The sequence below is a fragment of the Dromaius novaehollandiae genome, chromosome 16 (genome assembly GCF_036370855.1).
Source record: "Dromaius novaehollandiae isolate bDroNov1 chromosome 16, bDroNov1.hap1, whole genome shotgun sequence".
Taxonomy (NCBI): domain Eukaryota; kingdom Metazoa; phylum Chordata; class Aves; order Casuariiformes; family Dromaiidae; genus Dromaius; species Dromaius novaehollandiae.
Window position 1 is genome coordinate 11565128 of NC_088113.1, and position 13973 is coordinate 11579100.

At 39.0% G+C, this 13973-nt stretch overlaps 1 protein-coding gene and 1 long non-coding RNA gene across 11 annotated transcripts in view; one reads left to right on the top strand and one right to left on the bottom strand.

Moving 5' to 3' along the window:
• Positions 1–13973, top strand: part of LOC112986976 (uncharacterized) — a 276385-nt gene that overhangs the window by 189283 nt on the left and 73129 nt on the right. For 4 of the 7 annotated variants that reach the window (XR_010391885.1, XR_010391886.1, XR_010391882.1 and 1 more), the window contains one exon: positions 2597–2696. The exons of 2 other annotated variants lie outside the window; for them this stretch is intronic. This is a non-coding gene — a long non-coding RNA (uncharacterized LOC112986976). Of the gene's footprint in view, positions 1–2596; positions 2697–5551; positions 5681–13973 lie in introns of all 7 variants that reach the window. One more of the 7 variants, XR_010391884.1, reaches the window with a different exon arrangement.
• PREX1 (phosphatidylinositol-3,4,5-trisphosphate dependent Rac exchange factor 1) overlaps positions 8871–13973 on the bottom strand; it is a 179036-nt gene continuing 173933 nt past the window's right edge. For all 4 annotated transcript variants that reach the window (XM_064521464.1, XM_064521462.1, XM_064521463.1 and 1 more), the window contains exons 36-40: positions 13750–13816; positions 12802–12989; positions 11982–12084; positions 11357–11424; positions 8871–10332 (exon numbers count right to left, since the gene is read on the bottom strand). In XM_064521464.1, the coding sequence (XP_064377534.1) occupies positions 10290–10332; positions 11357–11424; positions 11982–12084; positions 12802–12989; positions 13750–13816 (469 nt within the window). In that variant the 3' untranslated portion in view covers positions 8871–10289. The remainder of the gene's footprint in view (positions 10333–11356; positions 11425–11981; positions 12085–12801; positions 12990–13749; positions 13817–13973) is intronic.

Here is a 13973-nt window from a genome sequence, read left to right on the forward strand (position 1 = left end):
CCTGTTTGTTCACAAAGTGAAAACCTTTGCCCAGGCTCTTACCACATTTTACCTTATGTCAGAACAGAAGCGTGGCCACGTTGGATCAGAGCAGAAGTTCATATAGGTTTGTATCTGACATTGGCCCAAAGTGGATGCCTAATGAAGAGCATAAAGATAGAACAAGTTTGTGTTATTTTCTCTGAGTATTTTCCAGCTTTGAAGAACTTGCAACCCTGGGAATTCCTTAATGAGATGTGCTTTCTAGATAGTTTATAACCTTGAATTTTTTTTTTTTTTTTAAATACAAGTTTGCCAAGTTTTTCCTTAAACTGATGTAAGCTGACTTGATTACCATAACTTCTTTTCTCCAGCTCTAATAGGGCAATCACACTTTGCTGGCATTTCAGAGCCAAGTTTCCTTAGAAATATTATATCATATCCATCCAAATAATAGCTCCAAGCTTTAATTGTCTATATCTATCCTTGCCAAAGACAGACCTTTATGCCTTCTCCTGTACTGGCTTCACTGGTTGAGCACCACTCCCTGAACACATTCAAAAAAACTAACGCGTTTCATTTTCCAGATCCTTTCTCAAAACTCCCCTTAGTCAGGATGCCTTTAGAAAATTGACATTGGAAGTAAACTTTTGGATTGTAAGTTCCTTTAGGACAGGACTACCTTTTTGGTAGGTGACTATAAAGAGTTTAGCCCAATGACTAAGGGCTCCTAGGTGATATATTAATAAAAAATACATTACTGTGTCAGTAATTTCCCCCTAATATCCTTTAAGCCCCAATGGGATTATTATAACCCTAATGTAATCTATTGAATAGTACCAATGATAGATTTTTTTTTCCTTCCCTCCATTCCTGCAGCTAATTTAATAGCTTGTTTTTGCTCGCTCAAGTTGAGTGCTTTGTAAGTCCCAAGGGAGCAGGACTTCACCTGGGGGACTGCACCAACATCAGTCACTTTTAGGAAAGTCTCCTGATGATCAGTCTACATTTTTACACCTATTAGTTTCATCTTAATCAGAAGCAGAACTGGACAAAGCTGCTGAGACTGAAAATCGACAGAACTACAGTTTCAACAAGGAACCATTTAAACTGTGGAAGAAAAGCAGCGAGAAGTGCTGTCATTCACCAGGCCTCAGGATAAAGAGCACACATCTGAAAATAGAAACTGGGATTTTTTCAATGCAGCAAATCCATTATCCAGATGTCACCATTCCCAGCATAGATGTAATAACCTGAAATGGAAAGAAATTAAATGATTTTGTTGAAGCAGTGTAGGTACCAATGGGTCAGCTAGATCTCTGGAGTAATGGTTAGCTGCTGTTGAAGGGGGAAAAGAGATGTGATGGCCTGTGTAAAACAGAGCAACACATAGAAGGCAGATAGTCATTTAATTTATTAGAAAGCTTTTTGTAAAAAGCAAAAGATTAAATCACTGATGAGTATTCTCAGCCTTTTAATGAACACAAATACAGCAATAAAAAAATTGGAAATAACACTGAAGATTAAGGCCCTATGTCAGCTGTAGCAAAAACCCACCTAGCATAATGTAGTGCCCGGCTGGAGACTGGGCAGAGAAGACAAGCACTGTGTCCTCCTCCCAGGCTGTCCTGTGTGCTCGGGCCTGCAGGGGGTGGGCAGCCCCCAGCCTGGCGGGTTCCATATCCAGTTCTCCCCACTGGGGAAGCTGGAAGCAGATGGTCTCTGGGGTGGCCTGGGCCTGGGCCTGGGCCTGGGCGGGCTCCAGCTGCCTCCCCGCAGGTGATCTCGGCAGCTGGTGGGCTGAGAGCAGATAGTGAGCGCAGCATCCGGAGGTGGTCCGCAGCCTCCGCCTGCTCCCCGGGGCCCCACAGCAGCGGCGGCAGCAGCAGCGTGCCCCTGGGTGAGCCACTCCGACTGGCAGCCGTACAGCAAAAAGGGCTCCCAGCGACCCTCCAAAAACATGCTGCTCTGAACTGGTTTTTCTTCTCGCGCGTGCCGTCTTTTTCCCTGTTGTTCTGAGAAGGCCGACTTTTGCTTCACATCACTTCTCTATAGGCTGTGGGTGGGGGGGCACATTGGTGGTACCGGTACTGGGAGTACTGGTGGTACCAGTGCAAGTTCTCATTTTGAAGCTTCCCTGATGGTATTTGTTCTTTGCTCAAGATAACATATGAGGCCAGGCTATTGAACACTGCTGTCAAGACACAGTCCCTGCCCCTCACAACTTCTAAGGCAATAACATGATAAAAAGGCAGACATCTCAATTGATTTCCAGTAAGCAAGCAGTTAACTCCTTTCCAGTCACTTGCTGATTGCCCAGCTGATTAGGATCAAATGGGGCAGCAGGCTGGAAAGGAAGGGCCGATTAAGTTCACCAGGGAAAGAGGACAGGAACTCTGCAAAAACCGATGCTGATAAAGTAGGTGGGAAATATTGATAAAAAGAGAGGGTGTTCCTGGTGGGCTGGAGACCTTAGTGCAGGACTGTTTCAATGCACCTTTTTGATCTCTGTTACCCTCAGAAGGAAAGCTTATTAGTTGAGGTCTCTGTTTCTTAATCTAAATTCCTAACTCTTATTATATCTTATTTTTCTGTTTTTCTCTTTCCTTCTGTGTAGACTCTTTGTATGAGAAGTTCTGACCTCTGCGACTGAATAATCATGTTCCTCATAACTGGAGAAGCGGCTGGACAGCTCTGTGATTTTGTTAGCGAGAGAGGTGAGACTTTCTCTGTTGTTGCTTTCTGTCATTGCTCTCCGGCATAAAATGCTGCTTGGAGAGGAGCCTATCGTTTAGTGCTGCTGTCGAAGGCAAGTTGGCTTTTAGTTTCTTTCTCTTTGGGTCTCTACCTCAATAGCCTATATTCAACTGTTTTTAGACAAAGCAGGTCTCTTGTTCAGGAGCTGTCGAATCAGTAGTGGTTTCTTGCAAATGAAGTGAAAATTAAACTACTGTTAAAACCAGTGTTTAAAGGCTTGTCCTTGCCTTGTAATAATGTTCAGGCTACAAAATTTTGAGGACTTTGGGAATTTGCCAAGCTGATCTTATGTAAGAACTGAAATGTAACATAGCTCAACATGCAGTAATAGAATGAAGCAGGAGTTTGTTGTTTTTTTTCTTTTTTGCCACAGACTTAACTGTTTTTGACTCTCTCCTTTGACAATGTTTCTCTTTTGCTATAGCAGAAGGAAACCCAAATCATATTATCTTGACCAGAGGCTTGGATGAAGGAAGGGCTTTAATTCTATTTTATTCTCTTCTTTCTTGAAAGTCTGTTGAATCCACTCAGGTGTGCAGATTTAGTCTCTTCAGTACATTCTTTCACTGAATGCAAAGTCTGCACAAATGCAAGCATCGGAGAGAAAGGAGAATGACAAAAGTCCCAGTTTAGAGATAGAGCTGAGAGCACTGACAAGCTGAGTGTATCAGAGGCAAGAGGCGTTTATGAGTCCACCACAGTGATTTGATAAGTCTGTCTGGCTGTCCAGAATTTTGTCCTCCTAACTGCTGGATTGCCCTGCAACATAATACATACACCATGGAAACAGTAAATGTTGTCACCAATTGTGATATTCTGAATTAGTGCCAGGATATAGAAAGCTAAGTTAAATATTTTGAGGGAAGACTCAAGTATCTGCCTCAGGAAATTATAGATGCCCAGCTGAGGGAATCAAAGACAGCAGTACTGTTGCCTGCCTCCAGTGTTTGTCTTTCTTTTTGCAGAGGGGTGGGAAAGAGACCTAGTCCATGCTCTGTAAAGACAGGATGCGGTTGCATGCAGCAGGAAAGAACACTCTTAATTGTCCCTTTTTAACCACAAGACCAAACAGGACTTGACCATCGAATACAGTTTTCCATTCTCACTCTTCCTGGCATCCAAAAGGTTCTGCTTGAACATATAGCTCAAGTAATTTTAATAACCCAACATAAATATCCCTCATTAAAATATCTTTCAACCTTCTAAACCCAAGAGGAGTGCTATGAGTCCTGTCCGATAGGAGATGACCCATCGCTTTGACCATCTGGGCAGTGTTTTTGAATAGTTTGATTTTGGCTCTGATTGATAGACACAGAGCATACACTGTACCAAGCACACACACACAGAGCAGTAACACCGAAATGACATGGATTAGACAATACAGCACGAAAGTTGAACAAATTATATTAAGCCTTTTATCTTAATGCAGGATACACATGCTTAGTTAAAAATACATAACATGAGGAAAAATATAACACTATTAGTACGCTAAACTCCCTCAAACTTAAGTGGAAAAACCCTCTCAATTATTCTGTACATTTTTTCTTTTTACAAAACATTTAAAAATGCCAATCCTATAAATTGATATAAAAATACTATCTCTGGACATTTTCCTAAAACCATGAAAAATTTTGTTTCATGCAAAAACATACTGTACAACTTGTGTTATTTCAGCATTGCCCCCTTGCCCAGAAGAGGTAATCGATCTTAGGCGCAAAATGAGTTGTAAATGCGGTAATGGTATAGCAAGCTTACTTCAGCTTGTATAGCTGATCATCAACCAACTTTCAAAAGCCTTTTACACTTGGCCTAATCCATGGTCAAAATACAGTAGCCATTCCTACCCTTTATAAAAGGCGGGGGGGAGGGGGGAAGGCCTCTGGCCTCTTCAATTAGTTGTTTGTTCAGTGGAGTTGTGCTAGTGCAGTGAGTTTCATCTTGTGGTTTTAGCTCATCTGAAAAGGTCTGTGAAAGGTAGCTAGGAAAAGCAAACCTATTGTTCTGAGATACTCAGGGCCTTCATCTTTAATTCAGCGTTGGAGCTGGTGGTGCGTGCTTCAGAATACAAGAGAGTAACCCGTTCAACTGATCAGGGTGCAGGCACCAACCAATTTTTCTCCTGGTACGCTTGACTTGAACAGTGATATCCAAACTGGAATATGTCATGCCTGATTCTCACCATGTTTACAATGAGACTTAGAAGGACCGGAAATAAACAATATGCTCCTCACGCCAAACTGTGTAATAAAAGAAGCAGGATATATAGGGGGCCACGCTGAAATCCAAAATTAATGGCCTTTTGCCAAGACTGTATTTTTAAAAGGGTGTTCATCTAACTTAAGTACCAAATTCTGATATTGCTTACACCAAGGCATAGTGACTGCTGAAAATGAGGGAAACTGCGAAAACTTCACACACATAAATATGACTTTATTTTTTTGACAATGAAAATGTGTTAAATTAGGTTCCCTGATTGTATGTATTAATGTATGGTACTGCTGAGGCCTGAAATGGAGCATAACTACTACATGAAAATATACTTGGTTGTCTTTCCTCAAACCTAGTGTTGCCAATTAATAGTTATGGAAATTAAATGCCGAGGCTTTTATATCCATCTTTGTGATGTTTAGCCTTTTTTCTTTTCTTTTCTTTTTTTTTTTTTTTTAATCTAGCTTCTTGTTTTTCAAGTCATTAGAACTATATAGTGTATGTAAAGCACTGTCAGGTTTCAAAGCAGTTTACAAATTGTATCCATCACTGAATCTTCACAATACCTGCACTAAGAAAGTAGTTTCTTTTTTAACCTGTTTAATAGATGGGGCAGTGACGCAGGGAGGCTAAGTGACTTGCTCAGGATAGCAAAGGACGCTGGGCATGGTGAGCCTGAGAACTCAGAAATTGCTGCCTTAAGGACGCTACAATTTGTTCCTTTTGCATTAAACAGGTAGGTGCCTTTAGTGGTGTAGTGTGGTGATGCTGTGACAGTGCCAGCCAAACTGCTAGTGCACAATGTTATTTAACAGGAACCAACAAAGCTTTCTGCATACAGAGGAACAGAAGGATGAGCCCCCGATGGTGAGATAATGGTCTCTTGGTGTTAAATCAAAACCAGGACTCTTATTCTACAAAGCAAGAAAGATGCCTTTTGCTGTTTGAAGGCCTTTCTCCCCATTAAATTAACTACTGCAGATTTCACATAGTGGCAAATGTGAACTTTGGCTTCACTGTAGTGCTACACAAATACTAGCTTTATATACATATTACACTGGGTATTTTGATTAATCAGTGTTACTTTATCAGTAAACCTACATGCTATGCTTTTGTGCATTTTGAAGCTGGTTTTCATGAGCTTGTGGGGCTGTGTGTTTGTTTTCCTTTTACTCATGAACAAGGACCAGATGCTTAGAAGCTGTTTGCTTGCATCAGATGTGTATGATGCCAGCTATTATGACTGACAATATATTACATTTGCTGTTACAGAAGTAGGAGTGTTTCAGATAGATTGTTTTTACACTGAAATTCTGGTCGTTAGCACTTAGTGTTTTAATATCTTCAAATCACTTTAGAACCATGAAATAATTAGTACCTGAAATATTCTCAAATAGTGGACAAGGGCATGCTTCATGCCTATTGCTATTTACTGATAAGAACATGTGACTGAAGCAAAGGATTTGCCACAGCCCAAGTGAATTTTTCTTTTCAGTTTTTTTTTTTTTTTTTTAACATGAAAATGAGATGCCTATTTATCTAAATCTATACTTTCTCATTTAATATCCCAGTAGTTCAGTCTGCAAGTGAGTACTGGAGTATGAAAAGGTCTAATGTTAACAGATAGCTAGGCCCAGCTTTGCAAAAGCAGCTTCTGGCTTTGCAAATGCCATGGACAAAGTAGGGTAAAGCAGGGGCTGTTTCCACTCGCCCGTGTCTTAGCCAGCCACAGCTGGTGCAGTCTGTAGACCAGCACTGGACTGGGAGGGACCTTCTCGACTCACTCAGAAAAGCTGTGCTGTTACTTTAGGCACCATCGCTTACAATCTTTCTTAAGCTTTATAAGCACCTTCTTAAAAGCTACCTTTTTTTTTCAGAGTCAGATGGAAAAAGGGTTTATAGGGTTGAGAACACTTTTTCAGCCAGTATTTATCCCCAGTTGGTTACACGCTGTTTTTTCCTTGTGGTTATATTTACGATTAGCTTGAACTGTCATTACCATCTTTATAGTTAAAGACATCAATTATATTTGTGTCTCAGACTAAATAAATGAGGCTTTCCCAGTCTAATCTTGCAGGCTGGTGTCTCCTTTATTGATACCATCTTGGTATCTTTTCCCAACATCTGCCTGATGCAATTTCAATTAATTATCTATCTTTAACAGTTGGTGTCCATAACTGTACACAGTTGTCTAGCTAAGAGCCTACTATACCTCTGCACAATGGCTTGAATACTTTGCTATATCTCAGCCAAACTGCTAACCAAGGTCCTTTTATTATCAATTAACAATAAATATAGCAGACTGGTTTTTACTCCTCAAGTACATGCTTTACTATTTGTACTATAAATTTCACCCCATTCAAATTACTTGTCTTCAGAGTCTTCTAGGGTTTTTTGTGTGTATCCTGATTCTTTTCTAGATTGATGGATAGTGCCTCCCAACTTTGCATCAGCCCCAATTGCCTAATATCTCTGCCACAGTGGTAAATGAAAATGTTAAACATATTCAGTTACAAGACCGATGCATAAGAAATTCCACTTGCAACTGCTGCCCAACCCTCACTTTCTTTTCAGTGTTGCTGCCTTTCCTTTAGCCAGCCGCTTATGTGCCTCGTAAGCGTGCTGCTAGTTTCCAGTTTCTCCATCTCAGCTTCGCTTTCCACGTGGCAGCGTAGCAGATGCGCCAGAACTGCGAGCGCTCTGCTTTGCGAGGGTCTGGTGAGCCTAGTTCTGACCTTGCTTTTAGCCATGGAAATTTTGCAGACCTGATCTGCTCTCTTTACTTGCAGGTTAGCTTGTGCATTGCCCTCTTTTTTCCCCTTGAATCTGTTTTTCCAGTTCTGGATTTAAATTTTGCAGTTTTACAGCAGCAAAACAGTTCTTCTGTTCACTTTAACAGGAAGTCTGCAGGGAGACCACATCTATAGCTGACACTGCACAAACAGGAACTGTTAGCACTGTACCTCCAATCTGAGCAGATATCAAAACTTTTCCCTTACAGTTTAAACTTCTGACTTCTCATAGCTGCATACAAATATCAAACAGAACTTAAACTGTTCAGTGTAACTTAGAGTGCTAAAGAACTGAAGAATATAACAGAAAAATAAGATCATACCTTCTTTCCTTATAATATAAACCAGCTTTTAATAATAAAAACTTCTATCACGTTTTTAATGAGAATAACATATACATTTCAACATAAAACAGTGCACAGTGTAAATGCCCTTAGATACTCTTCTGTGCTTCTTTAATGTCTACAGTGACCACATAAATGTGGGTCGGGCTCCTCATCAGGCTGTATAAACTGCTGTGGTTCCCCTCATGTCGACAGAGCAGGTTTAGACAAAGGGAGCATCCTGGTCTGTGTGTTCTTATTATTTTTGGGTGATCCTACAGTTTTTATTTTGATAATATTACAGTTAATTTCAAGTTGTGGATTCAGTAGAGAAACATCTATTTCTTCTTCAAACAGCAAATGGCAAGAATAACTCTTCCAAAATTATCAAGCAGATCAGAAAAGCATTGAAATAATGCTCTGCTGATCTTACTGCAGGACAAAAGGGATAATCCAGTAACCAACCCTTGTATCTGAGAGCTGTTTAGTGATGTGTTTCCATAATTCCCTGCAACAGGTTATTGTAGGTCAGAGGAAATAGTTAAAAGTAAGAGATTAAACAAAAGCAGTTGCTTCCCCAAAATTATTTCAGTCTGTGAGTGAAGAAAATTAAGAAAGGTTCAGAACAACCTGCACCTGCAAACTTGACATCAGCTGTTTGGTGGCTGTTTTGTGCTGATTTGTAGATCAAAAAATTTAAAAGACTTTCACAGCCAAATAGAAAGAATCTAGTTTTAATTCAGTATTTGAAATAGGTGGGATGTTAATAAAATAAAATTAAGTCAGTTAAAAAACAACCAAACCTCACAAATAAAAAACCCCAAACCTTTATTTTCTAGAATATACATCACTGCAAAGCGCTTCTGGGTCTCCTAACGATAAACTTTTAAATGAGATGGTGGAGAAACAGCAGAATAGTTTCCCATACACCCTTCTACTTCTGTCACCCGCTACTACTGAAATAGGTTAGGGATGGGTGTTCATGTTAAGGCACTCACTCCAAAAGAACATTATTTCTGTCCTGAGACTGCTGACATGTTGCAATTAGTTTCAGCCAGTAATCTGGAAAAAATTACTGTGCTTAGGATAATACTGACAGGATGGAGAACATTTTTCAAACAAGAAAAAATAAAGTACATTATATACATGATTCCTTTTTTTCTTTTAACTTAAAAGCATCCCTAATACATCTTAATAACTGTATTAAAGACTACTTAAATATTGAAAGATTTTAAATAATGTAGATTTTTTTCAGTAAACTGGGAGTAGCTGTGTAATTGCCAGCATATTGGTCCCATTTTAAACAATATAATTTTTATTTAAATCTTGTATATATAATAACATGATCCAAAACACATATTCCACTCCACATAAATAAGTATAGTTTTTCTGACCTGTTTTAAAAACTACATCTGTTCAAATAATCAGATTATAAGACTGCATTTTTCCTTTGTAAAGTTTCCTTTAAAATCCTTCACTCTCAACCTCTCCTCTTAAATATTACTGTATTTCCAGAGTACATGATAGGGCATTAGTAAAAAGAGTTAATCCAAAACCTGAAAGCTACAGTAAGTAAAATGAAGTAATGGTAAGAAGTATTATGGAATGTATACTCTGCAGCATAGAGAGATTGGTTCTCACTGGGATGAAGTGGAAAATGACTCCAGAAGAAATTCTGTGTGTTCACATCTGAATAAACCATAGATTGTGCTATTCATTGTTCGAAAGTGCAGGTCAGTACATTAAAAAGTGGTGTTTGGAAGCTACTGCTCAAGGCCACTGACCAAAACTATGCTGGCAATTAAATGGATGCCAGATGCAGTACAGGGAGAGAGATATGCTTCATTCTGGATTTTCTTAACCAATCCATATCTTGAAGTCCACAACTTTTAGGTGGCAGCACAGACAAGTCATCAGTAAAACTTGACAAATAACTGCCATCTTTCCAGGCATCTGGCAAATGGCAGTAACATCCATCTTAGCTCTGTGGTATTTGTTTCAAGAATTTCTTCAACAAGTCAAAGAAATACAAGAATTCCTGCATGTGCTGCAGGAGTTCAAAGGCAGATTCTTGGTGCCTGGGTCCAGCAGGTTCATATCCTACTAAAACGGAGCACAAACTCTTCCTCTCTTGATTCAACACCCTCAGTGTCAGTTAGCGTGGGTCCTCAGACAGGGCTGCTCTTTGATGAATGCTTTAGTGATGCCGTGATGTAGGCGTCTCTCACTTCTATAAATCCCCATCTGTAGGTGGCTGGCACAACCTGTAGAGTCTTAAAAGGCAGATTAAGAGTATGGTATTAAATGTCTTAATAATGATAATCTAAAGTTACAGCATAGTATGAGAGATTTGCACTACCTAATACATCCGCACTATCTGGAGGGATGGCACAAACCTTACTGATCTTTTCCGGTGCTTATTCTTACAAGCTAGAGCTGTTTTGCCTTCTTTATGTGAACAATGCCATTAACAAGAGTAGAAGCAGAAGTTTCCCTGATAATTTATGTGGACTGACTGCACATCTAAATCATGACAATTTGTTCCTACCATTGTGTGAAAATGATTTGTTATAGTTTATTAAAGAATACCCTCTTCTCTGACGTTGGAGGAAATAGGCTAAAAAGAGATGCTTCTCTTAGTAATAAAGGCATTAAAAAAAAAATCCTGTAGAGAAAGTTGATGAACATCTCCAGCTCCCATTAGATGCAGTAGGATTCACGAACGTGCAGTACTTTTCAAAGTTGTATTCTAGACAAAAACAGCAGACATAACCCTGAGCAATGGATCTTTTTTAAAGCTGTATCACTATATGGTTACTCTGACCTGAAGTGCTTTCCCTTAAATCTGCTCTTCCATAAATAACTAAACTGTCAAACTAGTCTAAATACCCAATAGAGCTATAGCCAAAGTATTAGCTTATGAATTATCTTTGCCTAGCTGCAGTCAGATTTACCATTCAGGAATTTTTCTTTCTCAGCATTGCACAGATGGCTGTCAATCATTAGCTTTACCAACTCATAGCAACTGTCCAAAAAAAGACCCTTCTCCCCATTCAGCAATGTCTTATTTAGAAAATTGCAGAAGCCTTTGGAGTTAATGACCTGCCAAGTATTAGGAGCAAAGCTCTGTAAGCTGCAGTGCGCTTTGTGTAGCACAGTGATGAAGAATAGGATTTTTTTTTTCCTCTTTTCCTCTACTGCTACTAAAGAGATCTTTGGTTATTACAGGAACTCTACAATTGGTACAGGAACATAAAACCAGCACTCAGATAAAATGCACAGTACATAATAACCTACCGGGGTGCACTCTGTGGCATTTGGTCCATCACTTTGAGATTCTTGGCAGAAATTTCAACCCTTGGTCCCTAAAGAAACAGAGAATTTATAGTACTGACAATATCGATAAAGCATCTGATCCTTAGAGGAAAATATTATAACGAGAATATGGTTTTTATTTGAGAATCCATTAACTACTATTAGAAGATTTAGAATCCATTGGGTGGATACATTAGTCATCTGTGTTTACTTAAAAGATGGAATTAGTCCCAAAGCACTTTACAAGCACTACTGTCTAGCACTAGGGAATTTCTACCATTTAACACTGTGTGATCAAGACCTTGGTTTTTTGTATATAACGAAATTGCCTTAACTGTACTGGATAGCCTCTACATTCTAACCATCAAGGCACACACTTTAAATAATGTACATTGACTAATATATTTTAATTGCTGCACTGGCTGTATATGCATGAGTTTGTTTCTGCTGAATATATGTGTAGCTGTTCAGACGTTACTAGATGTTTGGCTATATGGGCTCATAATGCACAAAATAGTGCCACAGAGAAACAAATTGGTGTTTGTACAGTGATGCTACTGGAATGAAGATGGTGTCATGCAGCAGACACACAGATCCAAACACTTACTTGCTTTCGCATGATGTCTGTAGCTTGCATGATACACTTGGGCAAAAGTCCATGACTTCGAGCCAGTATGGCTGCCTGCTCCAGGGACACACTCAATGTACTTCTGGACATGGGAATAAGGAATATTAAATTACAAATCATATTTTAAAATGTACAAATATATATGTATATCTTGTAGGACACTTACCTGTTATTTAGGACTTCTATTAGCTACTGTTTTTATATTTACTACTTAGCTTTTTAACTTACAAACCTATACAGTGAGCTCAGTCACCCATTTCCAGTCTCAGTACATCGAGATGCTGCAATTGTTGGAGTCTCTTACATTGTTACCACAGGGCTACGTTTTGCTGTGGTTCTGCATCGACTCATACAAAGACATTCACAAATGAATCTATTCTATGCTTGTTGGTGTTGAGCCACTGGAAGAACAGTGGTGTGTGTAGAACCAAAGCTTGCATACACCAAGATTATAAAGCTATTTAGGAGCAACCTCCTAGATTTTCAGAGTGTGACTGAAGACAGGGTTGACTGAAAGTTATATGCAATGAGCTTGCTCAGTCAATTGTATTAGTGGATCCTATTAGAACACACAAAAAAAGTGTTAATATTAATTATTAAATATTAGAGTGTTAAAAGTTACAACCTACCCTAAAATAAAAATGGCAGTAGATTTGGGCCCTTACAGGACCTGAGAAGGTTCCCTGCCTCAGTAGCTACTTTTCTATTGCTTTGAACAGAATGAAATATATTGCTCATATTTTTAGAGAGGAAAAAAGTTCTCATCACAGCAGTACCAGGTAGGTTTGTTAAATCTCACCTTTGCATCCCAGTGCCACACATAGTAATCTGACAGGCTCCGAGTCGATAACAGAGCTCTGAGGATATAGGCAGCAGCCCAGCTCCCGATGTATTACTGCTGGAATATCCTGATTGGATGGGTTTTGTATTAATAAAAGACTTCATCAGCCTGCAGAGCTCATCCATTGCATTAATGGGGCGAATAAGCTAAACAAAGCAATAAAAAAAATGTATCAGTGGCATATTCACTCCTTCATTTATAAAGATATTTACAATACTTTATCCTATGTGTAAGCACAATACCTTAAATCTGCACAAGAGCAGCTGCCACAAAGTAACAGAATTTAGAATATATATGAACTTTGGAAGTGAAAAAATACAAATGAGGACTGAGCTTTGTGAAAATTTTTTGCAAATGATCACAAATCACATAAATAGTTTACAACGTATATTACTATTACAAAGATAGTCTCTGATTTGTCTTCACTGCAGTAGTATTTACGTCCATCTTTCATGCATATATTCACATATATCACCTGCCCCAGTTAGACAGACTGCCTTTAGATGAGATACTGGGAAGTACTGTTTTCATGTGATTTTCTTCTGAAATTGTGAACAAAGCACAACTTGCAAACTGAATGTTTGTTCATTTTCATACATCTGTGGGAGAGGAAAATTAATTCATTCTGTCTAACATCAGATACCTTATTTAGCAGGGGCAGTCACGGTGATAGGGAATCTTACTAGTGCCTAGATTAAAAGGTTTTTTGTCTGCCCCAGTTTGCCACATTTACTTCTAGACAAAAGAACTGTAGCCGAGCCTCAGAGAAATTCAGATTACTTTTTTAGGGCAGGGAACATTTTTTAAATGGCTTTTGGCTTTGCACAAGTCTGGCAGATGGGGATCCAGACCCACAACTGGGATTTTAAAGACTAACTCATGCAGAAATAAAAACAAGAATAATACCTGGTCAATCTTCACTGCGGTAGTATTGGAATCAGTGGGCAAGTTTGACCTCTCTAAGTAAAATGTCCTGCAAAAAGGCCAGTAAGAACTACATTAGCTGATGATTCTCAGTTCAAACACACACACACACACACACACACACATATATATATAACTACTTTTTATAAAACATCCGAGAATACTATGATAAAAGTCCAGTAGTACAAGATCTCCCTTCTTATTGA